The following is an 18237-nucleotide window of genomic DNA, read 5'->3' as shown; positions in this document are numbered from 1 at the left end:
AAGAAAAAAAAAAGGCTGAATTTTGTGGAAGAATCATTTACTCAAAGGAAGACCATTCTTTTATGTCATATAAACTAGCTGATGCGACTAAATTACAGTTCTGCCATTCATTTTATGGAGTAAAGCATTTTGTGAGCTCTTAGTCATCCTCTAAACATACAGGAAGACTCTTAATTTTTTCTTCACTGTGATAATGCTTAGACTTATTAAGAAAATATGTCTAAAATGTCAAGGTGACTGGACTTGAGCAAAGAGCTTTATTTTTCCAGTGAGAAGATGGAAGAGATGAAAAGGCTTAAGCTCAGGGTTTTGGGGGGGCTTTTTTTTTTTGTGTTGTTTTGTTTATTTTTGGGATTTATTTTTTGGAAGGAGTAGAGCCAGTAACTCTTTCAATAAACTTGTGGTATAAATTAGATTACATATGTCACAAATTTCCCTTCCCTCCTATTTCCCATCCTAATGGACATGAGAGTAGATCTGAGGGATGGAAACATAAGGATCTGAAACACTTGCTAGTCTTGCTCTGGTTTGGCATCCTTGCTGAATTTTGTTCAAAGCATGAAGAGGATTACTTAACAATTTGGTTATTTGTGGAAGAAATACTGAGTCTTTGCCAAAGCTGAACATAATTTTTTTTTTATACTAATTTTTTTTCTTTATTTGAATAATGATAAATCTGGACTATTTCCAGCCAGGAAGCTGTTGAGCTGAAGTTAGCTATTCTTACCTCAGTGTAGGATCTCTGGTGACAGAATTGTCCTTGTAAGCAATTTTTTTTGAGCTGGTCACATGGGGTCTTTGTAGTCTGACAATAAATTCTGCAAATATAGGTCAGTTGTCTGTGATTCAAGATGTGGAAAACCAAATTTTCAGGTGAAAAGTTTCTCTAGAATCTTTTATGGAGCACAATTAAGATGCCAGACAAAAGAACAATGCCTTCAATGATTCATGCCATCTGAAAACAGAAATCAATATCTTTCCTGATTGGAGATTACTACATTTGGAAGTATTGCTTGACTTTTAAGTTAAATGAAGAGATGTTGCTATCTGGCAATCTTAGGATGCACATAAAGAGAAGACTTCAGGAAATAAAGATTTGGTTAACAAATTTCTTAGTAACTATGATTTTTCAGTCTCTAGAATTTGAGTTGTTGAAAATGATTATTTTTACAACCTCTGCTGAATAAGAAATCAAAAGATCTGCATAATATTTTACTGTCCAATTGACTTCCCCGAATCTTCATATGACTGTTTTCCTTTTATTAAGTACATATTAAGTATATCATAGAAATATTCTTCTCCACTTGAGGTCACAGTCTGCTGTGCCTTTGTTTTGTATCTTTGCTTTCAAGTAGCAAATTTAATCACTGAGATATTCTATTCATATGAAGGTACCTTCATGACATTCTTAGTAAGGAAGACTTCAACATTCCATCTAAAATTTTACTGTTTAGAAGAAAGACAGTTGTATAAGATGTAGAGAAAAATTAAATATCATTTTAAGAAAAAGCTACATCGAGATGGCTTGAGCTTAAAAGAAATGCCTGTAGCATGTAAGTAACTTTAGTAGGCCTCAGTTAAAGGTACTAGAACAACAGTTGAAGATCATTAGAAGATAAAGAAAAGGAGTGTAATCAAGACTTCAGTGAAAATAAACTTGACCTCAGGTCCCTTAGTAAGGGCAACTGATGATGATGATGATTTCCTGAACCAGACTTTGGATCTTTTTTCATGGAAGTGATGGATCTTTTTTCATGTCTGACAGAAGAGTCAGTGAAGAAATTTGGTATTTGGCATTTGTGTGATACTACATTTTCCCTTATGTTTGAAAGAAATGAAAGAAGCAAATAAAGATTTGGCATGAGGCTTTTACCACAATTTTGTAGACTCTTCAGTGTAGTAAGCTCAAAATTTATCCTTCAGGAGTTTGCCTGTTATCCACCTCCAGTCTGATCCATTTAGGTTTCTCTTTAGTTACATCCTCTTTCTGCTGTGCTAAAAGTAGCAGCCACAGAACATGCGCACGCTATTTATCTTTATAACAATTGTCTTTGCACTTTCCTTCATGCTTGTACTCTTGTCCTTTTTCAACTTAGAGACACTCCTGTTAGACATAGCCTGACTATAAGGAACCTGCCAACTAACGATAAAATTCTTCAGCAACAAATGCAGACGATAACTGGAAAAGTTTCTCAACCATCAAGTTGTACACATTAGTAATCTGTGTAACAGTGAGATTACTGTTGCCTTTCTCCTTCCTCTTCTACATACTTGTTGCCTCTTGACCTTAATGTTATTTTAATCTCTTTGGGGCAGGGACTGTGTCTTCCTGTGATTAGCATAGTGGAGCCCCAGCTATAATTGGGGTCTTCGAAAGTTAATGATGTGCAAACAAATACAAAACAAAGCCAAAAAATTGGCCTCTGTGGATAAGGCACTGAGTGAGGAGAACTGATTTCTATTCCCAGCGGGGTCAGTGACATGCTGTGAGACACTGTGCAAATCGCTTCAACCCTCTCTGCCTCCATTTCTCCATCAGTACAGTGAGGATAATTCTTCCCTTATTAATAAGTGCTTTGAAACCTACAGCACAAAAGCATTATAAAAGAGGTAAGTAGTATTACTATTAAGAATAATACTCAAATATTCAACTCTTGTTCACTGCTAACAGGTTCAATACCATTTGGCCAGAGGATGGCATTGTTCAGAATCATGGATACAGCTTTATCTTTCTTGTAACTAAAAAACACCTTGTTTATGAATACTACTAAGGAAAAAAGCTCAGAAGAAAATCAAACTTTTTTATATTAAATATGTTCAAAACAGCACATGGAGAATGTGTGAGCTGTACCATTTCTGGAGCAACATACTTATTTTTAAACCTTGTATTTTAAAACACAGTGTCAATGTGGCAATACATACAAAGCTTGTGTGGTTTTTCCCTAGCTTCTGGTAAAAAAAAAAATCCTGCTTCATTCTTTTTTGCTTCTTTTGTACTTGATGACTTAGCTTACCACCAGTTCTTGGCTCTTCTGTTACCTTGTTTGTTTTGTCAAAGCTTCTTTTTAACTAATCTGTGTGTTAATTGTTTAGAACATACAACCTAAAATCCTTGTAAATTCTCCAGATACAGAAATTGTGAAGGGGGAAATTGAGTTCCACCACTGAATTTGCTAGTGTACATGCAGTTAGTTCTAGCCAATTACATAACTGCTGAGGCTCAGTCTAGATTACTCTCTTTTCAGAAAGTAGTTGAGGTCAGAGGTTATGTCCCCGTGTACTGCACTTCTGGCTAAATTAAAAGTGTAGAATTACCTGATGGGAGGGTTTATCAGCTATGTAAACTTGGAGAGCATTACCTAAGTTCTACCTTCTAAATAGTCTTTGCAGAGGAAAAAGCCTGGCTATGTAATTCAAGTAAGAAAGGAGCTATGGCTTTTGAGAATTTGTTAGTTTTAATTACTAAATATGTGAATAAATGCTTTCAGAATTAACACATGTAGCCTCTAACTTATTGGCAGGGAAGAGACATCTGTCTGGTGGAGTAACTTCTGCCTTAGATAGTCTTTCTATGTGTTTCAGAACATGACAATGAACTTGATCACAGCAATGATATAAGTTTGATCCTTTTATAAATTCTGATTGATGGAATTGGTGTTGAGGAATCTTGTATTTTAAATTATTTTTATGAATCTTGTCTGAAGTTTCCAAAAATATTCTATACTTATGAATATAGACATTGTCTCTCTTCCAATGCTAATAGGAAAAAAATTGCTAATATTGGGTGCTAGAAGTGTAAACTAGGAAGCTCCAAAAAATGTGAATGTGTCTGTTCAGCCTTGGAGGAATCATGTAGGTGTTCCTGAGTCTTCTCTGATACTCTTTCTAAGTGTTTATTCACCAATTCTGATTTTTTCTGTCTTTAAAGCAAGATAATGTATTAAATAAAGTAAGAAAATATTAACCTAAAGCATTATTCTGCAGTGTGTGTGGGTCCATCTGCATGTACCTATTTTGTATTTTTAAATCTTATTTTCAAATTAGGGATTGCAGATAGGTACAAGAGAACTGGAGGAGATGGGAGCAAAGTTCTGTGTTGGCTTGCTACGCTTAAAAAGAATGTCCTCACCCTTGGAATACAATCTGCCTTCTAGTCTGTTGGATATTGAAAATGAGCTGATTGAGTCAAGCTGTAAGGTGACAAGGTAGTACACTTTTATTATGCTCACTTTTTCTTTCAGGAAAAAACCTGCAGTTTCTGAAGTGGTGTAAAGATTCCTTTAAAAGTATTTTTCCACTCATCAAAAATAACACTGTGTTGTGATCTGTTTCTGTAACAATAATCTGAATATGTTGGAGACCTATTGTGTTAATTCAGTTGCTCCAAAGTTTGAAAGAAGACAATAGAGACAGAATTAGACTCTATGTCACATTTGTTGCTGTGATAAACACTAGCAATTTTAATGTAATTTGGAAGTTATTAGAGGCCATAAAATTCAGTAGTATGTCTCAGGTCTCAATTGTCTCTTTTAAAGTGTTTTTTGGGGTGTTTTTGTTTTGTTTTGTTTTGTTTTTTTTTTTTTTCTTAATTGTTGGGATATTAAAAATGTCTTTAAACAGACTTAAAGTATGTGAGTTAAAGCACTAAGAACTGTAAGTATTTATTCCAAACTTTCTTCTTGTTTTTGCTTTGGTGGAGATACAGAACAAGACCTGAAGAATTTAAAACATATGAAATAGTTTGGATCACAAAAGAAATGAATATGTTCAGTAGCTAGGTTACTAAGTGTCCAGTTCTTAAAGCTGTAGATAGGCCTGCAAATGTATGTATACACTGCATCTTTCCATTCATGTAATTCATAACTGAGGTATCCACATGTACATGGACAGCAAATAAGTGATTTCAAATGTACAAGCATATTTTTTCTGAAAATGTGGTTGACATTATAAAGCTGAGTTCCAGACTTGAAAAAAAAATCATTGGAAAGGAGTAAGATTTACATGGTATAATATTTCTGCTAATGTTGGCTGTAACTCCAATTTAGCTAAGGCAATAGAGTGAAAATTTGGGGACAAAATGAAATTTGTTACTGCTTTTGGACAGCTGAAACAAGGAAGTACTTGACAGTAAGGCTTGCATTGGATGTAAGATTAATAAGCAATTTGTCTGTAGGCCATGAAAACCTGGCAGAGCTATGGAAAGGCATCTGTGACGCCCTGTGACAAGGAAATCGTGTTTCTTTCCTTCATTCAGACCCATCAGTGTTACGTGAATGTTGAATATTGAGAGAAATTGGAGCTTGTTCATGCTTACCATATACAGATAATAATGAAAAGCAAAATACAAGCTAAAAGGTGATAAAAACAATAGAAGTAACAACAGGATGTCTTAGGAAAGTGGTTAAAAGTGTATGAATAGTAGCTGTGATATGCAGGCTGCAGTGATGGTTGTATCCCCCCATATCGTCTGCTCACTAGTTGAACCTCAGGATATTTGTGATGACTGAATTTTTACTGTCAGAACAAGTCTAATTCTTGGTTAAAGCTGAGTTAGTGATTCCTGGACAAGATAGTGTGAGAAAGTGGGTTTGGGGTAGCCGAAGAAGAACTTCTCTAAGTGTATAAGTAGTAAAAGAAATTTTAGGGAAAATACGGGCCCGCAGGTGAATGGGGCAGGAGCCCAGATTACTCAGGACATGTAAAAGGCTGAGGTACTGACTGCCTTCTTCATCTTAGTGTTTACTAGAAAGATTGGCTCTTGGTGTGCCAAGGACCCAGACACTGGGGAAGGGTTGGAGCAAGGAAGGCTTACCCACAGTGGGAGAGGAATGGGTTGGAGAATACCCAAGCAAGCTAGTCTTACCTAAGTCCAGAGATCCTGATAAAATGCACCCACAAGTACTAAGGGAGCTCACTGATGAGGTCACTGTGAGGCCACTCAATAATTTTTGAAGGATCGTAGTGATTGGGACTGCTGGTTTTGAAGATGGATGGAAATCAGGTGTCCTGCCTGTCTTCAGGAAGAGCAAGGAGGAGGATCTGGGGAATTACAGGCTGGTCAGTCTTGTTATGATCGCTAATAAGGTGATCAAATAACTAATCCTGGAAAGTATTTCCAACTACTTGAAGAGGAGGTATTCATGAGTAGTCAACATGTGATCCTTCCCCTCTCCTCAGCTCTGTCAAGGCCTGCACACCTGGAGGATTGTGTTGCTCAGTACAAGAGTGTCATGGACACACTGGAGGTAGTCAAGTGAGGAACTCCCAAGATGAAGGAACTGATGTACCTCCTGCAGGAGGGAATGCTGGGAGAGTGGGGAATGTTAGTCTGGAGTAGGGAAGGCTCAAGAGACATATTATCAATGTATACAAATGCCTGAAGGGAGGTTGTAAAGAAGAAAGAGCCAAGCTCTTTCCAGTGGTATCTGCTGACAGGTAAGAGCACAAACAATAGAGTAAATGGCATTAACCATTATATACATAGAGAGGTGTCCTAGTTTTGACTAGGACAAGGTTAATTTTTTACCGTGAACAGAAATGAGCCTGGCTAGAACCTACTATTATTTGATACCATCTCACATCACTTGTCAGGGACCAGAGTAAGAGACTCCCTTATTTCTTGTCAGATTATGGGGAGAAAAACTGTGGCAGGTGAAGTCTGGTATTGTTGCACTTTCTATGTAGATCATTCCATTGAGTTTTACCTTTTGTTTTTAATGTTGCCATTGTTGCTGTTACTCTTCCTTTCTTCTCTCATTGCTGCTTCCAGCAAAATTTTTATCTTGAGCTTGTAATTTTTACCTTTGTCCCTCCAATTCTTAACTTCATTCCCAATGAGGGATGGAGAAGAGGAAGGGGGTGGAGCAAGCAAGCAAGCAAGCAGCATCTGGTTCAGGAGAGTCTTGGTGGGGGCACAGAACCACGACAAATGGTTATGTAAATGTTTGTTGCGAGGACAACAGTGGAACAAGCTTCCCGTGGAGGATATACAGTCTTACCCCAGGGCATATTTGAAAGCTGTCTTAATGCAGTCCTCAACAGACTGCTGTGTGTGGCCCACTAGAACAGGAGTGTTGGAGGTCTCTTGAGGTCTCTCCCATGCTCACCCATTCTGTAAAAAAGGGCAAAATCTTCAAGTCTTTTCTCAAAAGGTAGTGAATGCTTGTGTTTTGGGCACTTCAAATTTGGGTGCTAGTGTAGGTAAGTAGAGTACAGGGTTCTAAAAATCACACATTAGTTTTGTTTGTCTCTCTCAGAACTTAAGCAGCCAAGATCCTGTTCCCTTGGCATTTCTGTCATATATACCATCCTGGTTCCATCCAGGACAAGATTAATTTTTGCAGTAGCTAGAAAGGACGTTATTGTATACCACTTCATATCATTGTCAGGTGAGAAAGTGACTCTATATTCAGGAAATAAGGGATTCCTCATAGTGGAAAAAACGTGGCAGACAGAGCAGTCTGATATTGTTTATTTTGGGGGGCTTTCTCTGTGGATCATTTGTTTTCTTATACCTTTTGTTATTGTTACTGTTACTCTTCACTTTCTCATCCCATTGCTGTTTCCAGTATATTGTTCTAATCTCAGCCTCTTGTGATCTCTACTTTTTGTCCCTCCAGCTGGCAGGGAGGGGAAGTGGCACATGATTTTGCGGGAATACTGAATTGGAGAATACTGTTCCTAGACTACGTCATACGCTTTAATAATTTTGTAAATAGTAATTCTTCCATAAATACAGACTGGCTGTTAAACAGTTTCACTAGACAGCTATTGTGGATGGCCTCTAAATGAGAGCCTTTCAGCCCACACATGTTTGTTGAGTTCCTCATGTGCAGCATGTTTAACTTGGAAATTGTGTCTACATGTTACACCTATTTATCATCCTTCTTTTTCATTTGCAGCTACAGTTATATATTAAAAAGACTATATTTTTCCCATTCATAAGTTTTATATCACTGCCAATTTTATTAGAACTAAAGCTTTGGTGTAAATATGTCTCTTTGAAATATTAAACTTCAGTTACAGCATTTCGAATCAAGATGTAGTTGTGAGCAATTAATCCATGAGGATGGTATTGAAAAACAGCCCGAGATTTCCATGGAACTTGATATTACTGGCTGCCTCAGGCATGGGATCTCAATCTTCTGTTGTGTCTTGGGAGAAAGTTAGCATCCTAGTTCACAGGTATTTAGTGGCTATTCTCTAGGAAAAAAGTTATATACTGGATTTCTGTTTGTTAGTGTTACCTTATGGTGGATTTTCCTTACAGGAGCACCTACTGAATTGAGGAATGTTGTATCATACATAAGTCACTCCCCTTAGCATCTGTTAGAAAGCTAAAGACATATCAAAACCACTTTAATATCAAAATGGGATAAAAAAGAGTGAGACGTCATGTTTGCTTTCTGCTTGATAGCAAACTTGAGCAATGCTAGATGAGAAAAGGAACAAATGGAAACACATAGCTTATTTTAATGTTATGAAATAAAGCAAATCCTGGTATATGAATAGAAGCATATAGTTTGAACTTCTTTTACTAGCTAAATTACTTCATTGATCCAGCTATCTCTAGAAAATTATTATATATGAAAATTAATTGCACATGAAGTACAACCATGCTGGGGGCATGAGAGTATTGCCTCTGACTTGATTTTTATTTCATTACTGGGAGTGAGTGGCACAGGGACTGTTCTACCCTGGATTTTCAGAAAGCACTGATAAAAGACTTAGTCCTGCATAAACATAGTGTTGCTGGCTACGTATGAGCACAGGTAAAATACAACATTAGGCTCATAATAAACTTAGCATTATTGAGACTCTGTGGAAATATTTATAATCCTATTCGTCAAGGAAGTAACTAGCACTCTGGAATTTAAAAAAGCCCAGCAGGTTCAGTTCCATCCGAAAGACTAGGTCATGAAAATCACAAAAATGATTGTACTGGAAGATAAAATTTTTAGTTGGATGATTAAAGAACTCCATTCAGTGTATTAAAAGTGAATTTATACACAGAAATTTTTATTTTAAAAATGATTTCCCCTAACATGACCTTTGGGTGTTACACAGCTCCAGATGGTGAAAGGTGATAACCAAGTGCTTCTGCACTAAAGAAATTAGGAGAGTGAGAAAAAAAAAAAAAAACAAAAACAACAGTCTGTGCATGTAAGAGTTAATATTTTTAATCAATATGGAACATTGACATGTTGAAATAGAACGTTGAAATTTATTGGAGGAATCTGTTATCATCTGTTTAAGTCCTGATTGCTTTATTTCTTAAAGTCATTGAATGTAAATCTAAAAACACTAAAACATAAAACAGAAAAATATGCAGCATGAAGTGAGAAAATAGGTACATTGCTCTCAGTATTCACCTAGCAATACTGTATAACTGAATGTGATGGAAAAACTGAATGTGTGAATTCCAATTACTTAATTTAAAATACGGCATTAAGACTAAAATGTGTTGTGTATTTGTACTTGGATTTCTAAGCAATCTGGTGCCCCTGCCCACAGCAGGGGGGTTGGAACGAGATAATTGTTAAATTCCTTCCAACCCAAGCCATTTATGAGTCTATAATAAAAAAGAAACTACATTTTTTTTCACAGAACCTCCACTATTAGCAATAAAAGTGCCATATAATATTTAGGTTTGCACATTATCTTTTTATTCTTTGCCAAAAGGAACAATATTGCTGTAGGTGGAATTAAGAGGTGGTCCCATTCTTTTGTTGCCAGAGGCTCAGAAGCAAAGTTTTGCTATATACCTTAGGCCATATTAAAAAAATTTTGTCAGCCAAGCTGTGCGTTTATTATTCACTTGAGTGGTGGAAATATAAAAAGAGCCTCTGTCAAGCAAAGTTTATAAAGCTGATCTCTGTTCCTTTTCAGAGACAGTCATGGGTCAGAATAGTCACAGAGTTTCTTGTTTTATATGCTGAAACTTCAATTCTCACTGTTCCGTTAAAATGAAAGAACTGCTTATACTTTTTTTATACTCACATGATTTGCTGCTTTTTATTTGTCACTAGAGACAAATGAGAAGGTACCTACAGAAAAAGCAGGTGAAAAGTTCATCAATTAGAAGTATAAAACAGAATATTTTTACACAGCTGTAGCATTCCTGTTAGGTTGGAGGAGAGCAATTCTAAGATTCTGGTTATTTGCTTTATTTTTAGATATTACTGGTATTACTTTTTACCAAAGCACAGTTTTAATGCTTTAGAGACTAAGCAGGCAAGTTTAAACACAGAAGCAATGATTTTATTTTTTGAAAATGATTTTGAAAGTTCTTTTTGATTTTCAAGGTTGTAGTTGTAATGACCAAGTACATGTTGATATTTTAGAATATATTGCCAGTATTCATTACACATAGGCTGAATTTGCATGAGTTCATTTTGAACCATGTCTGAAACAAGAAAAATAAAGCAATAAGTAGATTTATTTCCCTCTGGCAGTGAACTTTAACATTTTATGTGATGTATTAAACAATTAATTTTTCTTTAATTATTTCCAACTCATTTGACAGTGTTTTCATTGCAGTTCCAAATGGAAAAAAATAGACTAAATGTAATACTGGTCTTGTATTGAGAGTTATAGTTGTTATGCTGACATCTTGACAGGGTCTACATGCAATGAAACAAAAACATATGATCGCAGTTATAACTGTTACAATTTACTAGACTTATCTTCTGCTCAAAAACTTGACTAGAATGTTTGGAAATTCTAGTTCATTTCAGTGATTCTTTTGAGGCTCATTGTTGTGTTCTAGAACATGGTGTGGTTGTGCTTGTTAATTTGATTTAATTATAGCAGAGAAGCAGACTGAGCTTTGGGACCCAGCATATCTAGAAAATGGAAGAAAAAGCAGACAGCCAAAAGGAGCTGTGGGAAGGGAAAAGCTTGATGAAAAATCTGTTTCCTGTGCTTAGTCTTACACCTGAGAAAAAACATCAGACTGGTGATGGAAGGAGTGAGGGATATATGCAGTGAAAATGTGTACAACGTCTTGCAAGGGATTTGTGTCTAGGCTGTCAGATAGAAACTGGTTATGTCCTATTTTATTTCCCTCCTTCTTAATAATTGTTCAACTGTCCAGACATTTGTATACTCCTAATCTTCTTCACCTGGGAATAAAGGTGTTTTTCTTCTTACTCTCCTGCAGAGTTGGAGCTTTTCTTAGCCTTTCTTCCAGTACCTTAGGAGTACAGCTTTGTTAAAAAGAAGGCATCTTATACAGCAGCTTTTCTCCAGTCTGTCCCATGGAAGAAAAAGCTATTAAAAATCAGATTCAGAATTCCACTTGTGGGCCTGGTAGCACTGCCCATGCACCAGGCCCCTCCTCTGGCCTCAGTAAAGTGATTGCTTTTAATTCTGTGTAAACTGTAGCATCAGACTACTGTTTGTCTTCTCTAGGGCAAAATAAGGAAACTAGTAACTAAGGGAAAAAAACAAACTAACAAACAACAACAAAAAAAAGCATGATGAACACCTTATATATTCTTCATACCATTCTTTAAATTTTTTCCTACTCCTGATGGTATGATCCAAATACTACTATGGGCTACAGTTAAAGATTGATGAATCCCAACTGACTGAATTTCGTAAGATCTATTTCAGGGTGGGAACATATAGAAGGTGTTGATGTTGCTTGTAATTAAGCTGTGGAGTAAATTTTTGTAGCTCAAAATGTGAAGATATTTAAAAATAAGAGTATTTGGATGTCTAGCTTCTTATGGCTTAGAAGAGTTGGATACATTCTCTCCTTTATCTTTGGAAATTCCCTTGAGAAATATCCTTATTACTTATAAAAACCACATAGATTAAGAGCATATGAGCTGGGCAATACTTGTAGTTGCATGTGTGATGTTGCCTCTGGCAGTAGGATTGCTAATCTCCAGAAGAGAATATAGACACTAAAGAGAAATTAGAAGGGAAAGTATAGAGAAATAATTCCTTTGTGATACTTTTTAATTGTCTTTCTCATCTAAGATTTTTTTTCCTCCCATGACAATGCAGTTCTAAAAGAAATCATTAGTACTTTAGAATTCTTTCTCCTTCCTTTCTCAACTCTCCAGCTAGCTGCAATTCTCTGTACTTTGACAGGGAATATTTCTTAATTTTTAGTTCCAAAGTTGTAAAAGGTATACGCATCCCCTGTAGTGTCAAAAACTGCTGATCTCCATGAGGTTAAAATTGGTAATGATTACGTCTGCCTTGTGGATTAATTTTTCTGTAATTGAGTCTTGTGGATATTGAAAAATCCAAGTATATATTTTATTGGACAATTAAAATATTATTTAAAAAAATATACTGCATTAGTGAAAAGGTTTATTAAATTTTAATATATTTGGAGCATTAATGTAAATGAAAAACACATAGTAAGGTATTATCCTATTAAAAAAGGATAGAGTCATAGCATGGCTTGGATGGGAAGGGACATTAAAAGATCATATAGTTCCAACCCCCATGATGGACAAGGATGCAAGGATGAGGTTTTTCACAGCCCCATCCAACACTTGAACACTTCCAGGGATGGGGCATCTGTCGCCACCCTGCCGAGGCCACTGGCTAGCTCTTCTGGGGGCAGCGACCTTCCCTAGCGAGTCGCCTCTAAAGAGGCAGCCTCAGTTCAGGTGGCGCAGGCACCTCGGTGCAGTGATTTCAGTTCTATTGTGAGGGAAAAGCCTGTCAGCTCTAACCGGGCTTTTAGGCCAAAGTGGCTCTCCCTGGTGGAGGCGATCTCAGGCGACACAGACAAATCACTCGAGAGCCAAGGATGATCTCTGAGAATCTTCTTTATTCCATCCCCGCCGACAACTCAAAGACCCCGAGGTGCTCAGTCTGCGGGGTTTTATACAGTCACAAAAAGGGGTGGGGTTTCATAAACAGCCAATGGGATTAACAGTTGAGAAAAGGAACCAATCGGAGGGTACATTAATAAACAAATTAGGGGATTGAAACTTGGACCAATCAGGGAAAGACCTAAAACCAACCAGTCAGGGAAGGGATTCAAAACGGGCCAATCAGGGGACAGAACTGGGGTGCAAAGCAACATCCAATCACAAACAAGACAGTTAACGTACCAGGAAGTGTTTAACTAGGTTAACGGGGTCTGGCCACCCCCCTCAGTGAGCTGGCATCCTCCAGGGAAGTGCCAGACGCACTGCCCCCTCTGCAGCACCCTCAGAGGCCTGGTTCCCCACAGGGCATCCACAAGTTCTTTGGTCAATCTGTCCCAGTGCCTCACCACTCTCACAGTAAATAATTTCTTCCTAATATCTAATCTAAATATCTTCTCTTTTAGTTTAATAACATTCCCTCTTGTATTCATTTCTGACTGTGTAAAAAGTCATCCTTCCTTTCTCTCATAAGTCCTGTTTAGGTACTGGAATACCACAGTGAGGTATCTCTGGAGCCTTCTGTTCTTCATTCTGAAGAACTCTAGCTCTTTCAGCCTGTCTTTATAGGAGAGATGCTCTAGCCCTCTGAGCAGCTTAATGGCCTCCTCAAAACTCACTCCAACAGTTCCATGTTTTTCCTGTGCTGGGGACCCCAGAGCTGGATGCAGAGTTTCATGTGGGGTCTCACCAGAGCAGAGCAGAGGGGCAGAATTCCCCTCCCTCACTTTGCTAGCCGCGCTGCTTTGGTTGCAGCCCAGGACACAGTTGTATTTCTGGGCTGGAAGCTCACAATACTGATTCATGTCCAGCTTTTTATCCACAGGGCTTTGCAGCGTTGCTCTCAATGACTGCTTCTCCCAGGCTGTGCTTATGTGTGGGATTGACCTGATCCAGTTACAGAACCTTCCACTTGAACTTCTCTTGGGCCCAGTACTTTAAGCCTTGGGATGGCATCCTGTCCTTCTGTTGTGTCAACTGCACTGCTCACCTTTGTGTCATCTGTAAACTTGCTGCAGGAGCATTTGACCTCCCTGTCCGTGTCATTGAGAAAGATCTTAAAGCCCTGAGGAACCTCACTTGTCAGGAGCCCCCATGTGGACATGGAGCCTTTGACCAAAAATCTCTGGCTGCATCCATCCAGGCATTTTCTTGCCAATCAAACAGTTCACTCAACAAATCCATGTCTCTCCAATTTGGAGATAAGCATGTCATGTGGGACCGCTTTGAAGACCTTACAGAAGTCCAGGATGACGTAGGCTTATCATCCTGTGTTGATGGCTGTAGTCATTCCATCATAGAAGGCCATCACAGGTGTGAGGCATGATTTGCTCTTAGTCTCCAGGTGTGGAGAGAACGCTGTCTGTGCTCCCGATCCCTTCAGCATCTTTCCAAGAGACATGAAATCCCTTTTGACATTTCACAATCTCATTGTTGAAGCCTCATTCAACCCTACATGAAAGAATAGGAGTGGTTGATAATCCTTTGGTTGTACCAGTCTTGGTAAACTCTTTGTAATGATGAATGTGGCCCTGACAGGCAGTGAATCTTGCTAGAGAGGTTGAATGGTAAATGGCTGCTTCCATGCATTTCAGTGAGGATTCTCCAGTAATTGCCATGCTTAATGCACTCATTCTCATACGATTGTACCAGTTTTATAGCACTGTCCTTTTCTTGTGCTTGACTACTTATTATGGAGTTTTCTTCTCCCAGCCTCATAGTGTCATATTTTTTGGTAGCAGGGGGAAGACTCTTTAATTTGCTCCAAGCAGAGATGCAAGTCCAGCCTCCCTTGCCCTACAAATCAATCAAGCCTATCTCAGGGTTGGATGCTAATGTACCTTCTGTTTCCAAGGTCTTAAAGAACCACTGTCTCTCTGCCTGCGTCAGTGCATAGTCCCATGCATCAGTCTCCTGCTTGGATTCCTAGATAGTATGCTGCCTGATGAGCTCCTCACACAACATGGTAATCTGCATAAAAGGCAGATTATCTATCTGGGCACACTTGCACCCATGATGCCTACGTGTGCCTTCAGGGCCCAGAGGGACTTTCAGATTATGGAGTTTCCTGCAGCTGAGGGTCTGGGTAGTTCTTTTAGTCTTCAGCAAGTCTGTTTGGGTCTAGTCGTATACCCAAGGTGGCTGTGGTTTCTCTTTTAGCCTGACAGCTGCCATGTCTAGATGTCATTTTTGTTACAGAAGAAGACTGCTTCCTCTTCCTCCCCTAGTAGAATTAAGTGGCCTTTTATGTGTGCCCTTCCTAGAGAACTGCTGCTCCATGTCCTGACCGTGGCACCACACCCTGGCCACTCACTCTCCAGGGCCATTTAAATGTGCAGACAGCACTCACACCATGTCAGCCTCACTCATGAGAGCTGATGGTTCCTGGCTGGTCTCTCAGGTCTTAGTCATGTTTCTCTGACTGTGGAGGCCCTGCCCAGCTTTTTCTAATTCTCACTCCCAGAACTTGCCATGGCTGCTGCTGCTGTAGCTGCTATCACTGCTGTGTTTGTCTGGCTGACCTTAATAATTAAAGTATGTTTTAATTAATAACTAAAATAAATTTTAGAAAACTATTGTATTAATTCCTGGATTCAGTGTATTCCATGGCAGATGATGAAAAAAATGCTCTTTTGAATGAAAGAGATCTTCTTAAAGTTCTTCATAAACTTGAAGACCACAGTATTATATCAGGTGTATTAATCAGGAGGAATTAATCTTTTTATCCATAAAATATTGTTTAGGTGAACTTCAGAATTTCATATAGTATTCTCTTTTAACAGCCATGTCTTAAAAGAAAATGCACAGATCATGGCATCCCTTATGTTTACAATACTGTGGGCATGGGATAAAAAGCCTCTGCTAACCTGAGAAAAATAATAATTTCCTTTTAAAAGAAAAAGCAGAAGGTGTAGGAGTAGAAGAAGAAGGATTATTGGGAAGTTAATTAGAAAGAGCCCAAGGGAAAAGTTAGGAAATTAAAACCCATAGAATCAGCATGACAGCAGCTAAAAATATATTGTTACAAGATACACTGAGGGTGGGGAGCAGCAGGGAGGCAAATAAAGAATTTGATTAAACAGTAAGACATTTTTTCAGGCATTTTATGTCTATATTTCTTGTGATCCAGCCTCGGTGAAACAGTGGAGTAATAATTACACTTCACAACTTCATGCTAACCTTCAGAGATTAGATTCTAACCAACAGAGATTACTGCAAAGTTAAATATTCAAAGCTAATATTTCCTACATCAAAAGACATGTAACAAATAGATGAGTGGTATGTGACACAGTATAAAATTTGGATACAATTTTAAGAGGAATGAAAATCTAAAAAAGGGAAAGTGGAAAAAATAACCTTAGTACATATTATAGTAGTATTTCTTTTGAGTAATAAGCAGTTGAGAAGTCATGGTGTGTTGCTGTGTATGGTAAGTAGAAAGCTAAGACTATTATGAAGCAGATTTCAGAGACAGTTTTTATTTTAAAGGTTTATGTAGCTTTCTAAGTAAGATCTGTTCTAAATTTTGACCTATTCTAATTGTACTTCTCTTAAATAGAGAAAATAACATATGGTGGTGATTTTTGCTTTATTAAATGGGAAATGTATCCCTCAGTTCTGCATGTACATGTGCCAGAGCAAATGTCTAAAATGTGTTAGAGCAAACAGGCTTTTTGTGACTGTTCATACTGCCTGAATTTTCAGAAGTTAGGGTCATGCATACATATTTGCACATACATGAGTAGGTAAAATAAATTTGTACAACTATTAAAAAAAAGTACATTGAATACATACACTTGTGTGTTTTTCAAGACAATATAACATAGGACATGTTAGATGAAGTCACAAGGCACTTTGAAGAGGTGAACTATGTGGTTTCCTTGTGTGTCCAGCCAGTTCTGTGTTTTTTTTCCATAAGGCAGGCTTTGTTGGTTGCTTTCTCTTAAAAGCATCAGCCACATTAGTTTAGTGTCCAAATAATGACATTTACTGAAAGAAGTGGATAGAATTTTTGAGAGCTTTACTATTCTATATTATACCTCACTAAGGTGAATTTTTATAAATGATTACTGTAATGCCTTAAACATCCCGTTGTCACTGTTTGAGTATTTCTGATGACATAGCTCATTGTAGTTTTCTGTCAATGTTCAGAATTATTACATAATATTGGGTCAACATTCATATTTAATGGCTCGTAATTAGGCTCCTCCTAATTTCCTTTGAATTACACAATCTGTTCTCCAACTGAAGTGTGGATTCCTTAATATGAAAATTAATTAATCAGTACCTGTGTTAAGTGATCAGAAGCACAAATTGAAAAAAATCTGCGGACTTGTCAGAAAGGGATCACTTTCCCAACAAAAATTTGTTTCTTTAAATAAAGGAAACATTTAAACTTTTTATTTCCCCAGCTTCTTTTTTCCTTAGAGGAACTGTTGGTGGGTGGTGACTTCCTAGGGCAGAAAGCACCACAGGATGAAAGCACAAAAAAAAAGTATTCTTTTGCTGCTTCTCCCACAGGTGCTTCATGCAAAGCACATATCCTTATTGTATGTTAGATTCCCCATATGTGAAATGAAAGAGACTCCTTGAAAGATCCTGGTTGTTTTCTTCACTCTGTCTCTCCTAAATGGAAGCAGTTTTGTTCTAAACTCCCAGGTCATTAACCAACAGTGGGTTATTGCCCTAATTACAGGTTAAATAACCTATGAAGTATTTTGTTTTGTGGAGCTTTTTGTTTCACGTAGCTGATTGAGTACAGGCTTGTTTAGTGAACCATGATAGAGATAGTTTTGAATGCAATTTTTTTTTTCCCCTCTAAGCTAGGGAACAGTTTTTCTCCCAGTATTTGAATTAACTGTCAACAGTAGAAAATTTTACAGTGTGGCAAGTCATTGAGGTTACAGGTAGTGGAGGAATACTGTGAAATTTATTTATATTGAATAGAGATAGCCTTTCAGATTTCAAGTGGTGCAGCTGAGCTCCTAAAAGGTCTTTAGAAAGAAGCAGTGATTAGTCCTTTCAATTATAAAACCACAACCAAGATAGATTTTCTGTATCTTCAGAGAAAATTCATTAAAATTAATATGCAAATATATCCACAAGTTCTGTATGATGTTTCTGAATAAGAACATTTTCACTGTTTTGTATGAGTTCTGTATGGTTTGATGATTAGGTAAAATGCATTACAAAACCTTCTTAGAGCTTAAAATTACTGTAAAAATACTTAGAAAATATTTAGGAGTACTTAGTGCTTTTAAGCAGATAGCTTTTTATATCCCAAGTAAGTAAAACTGGGTCTGGAAGACACTTTTCTGCCTCTCCCCTCACCCCTTCTTCT

General features: G+C 37.6%; 1 protein-coding gene across 6 annotated transcripts in view; it reads left to right on the top strand.

Annotated features, from left to right (window-relative positions):
- Positions 1-18237, top strand: part of AGTPBP1 (ATP/GTP binding carboxypeptidase 1) — a 74114-nt gene that overhangs the window by 51750 nt on the left and 4127 nt on the right. For 4 of the 6 annotated variants that reach the window (XM_083884536.1, XM_083884534.1, XM_083884533.1 and 1 more), the window contains one exon: positions 4045-4205. The exons of 1 other annotated variant lie outside the window; for it this stretch is intronic. In XM_083884536.1, coding sequence (XP_083740662.1) covers positions 4045-4205 — 161 coding nt within the window. Of the gene's footprint in view, positions 1-2468; positions 2606-4044; positions 4206-18237 lie in introns of those variants that run through there. One more of the 6 variants, XM_083884538.1, reaches the window with a different exon arrangement.

This window comes from Zosterops lateralis, assembly GCF_965231275.1.
Source record: "Zosterops lateralis genome assembly, chromosome: Z".
NCBI lineage: Eukaryota > Metazoa > Chordata > Aves > Passeriformes > Zosteropidae > Zosterops > Zosterops lateralis.
The sequence above is the reverse complement of the archived record's forward strand: the minus strand, read 5'-3'. Positions and strand labels throughout refer to the sequence as shown.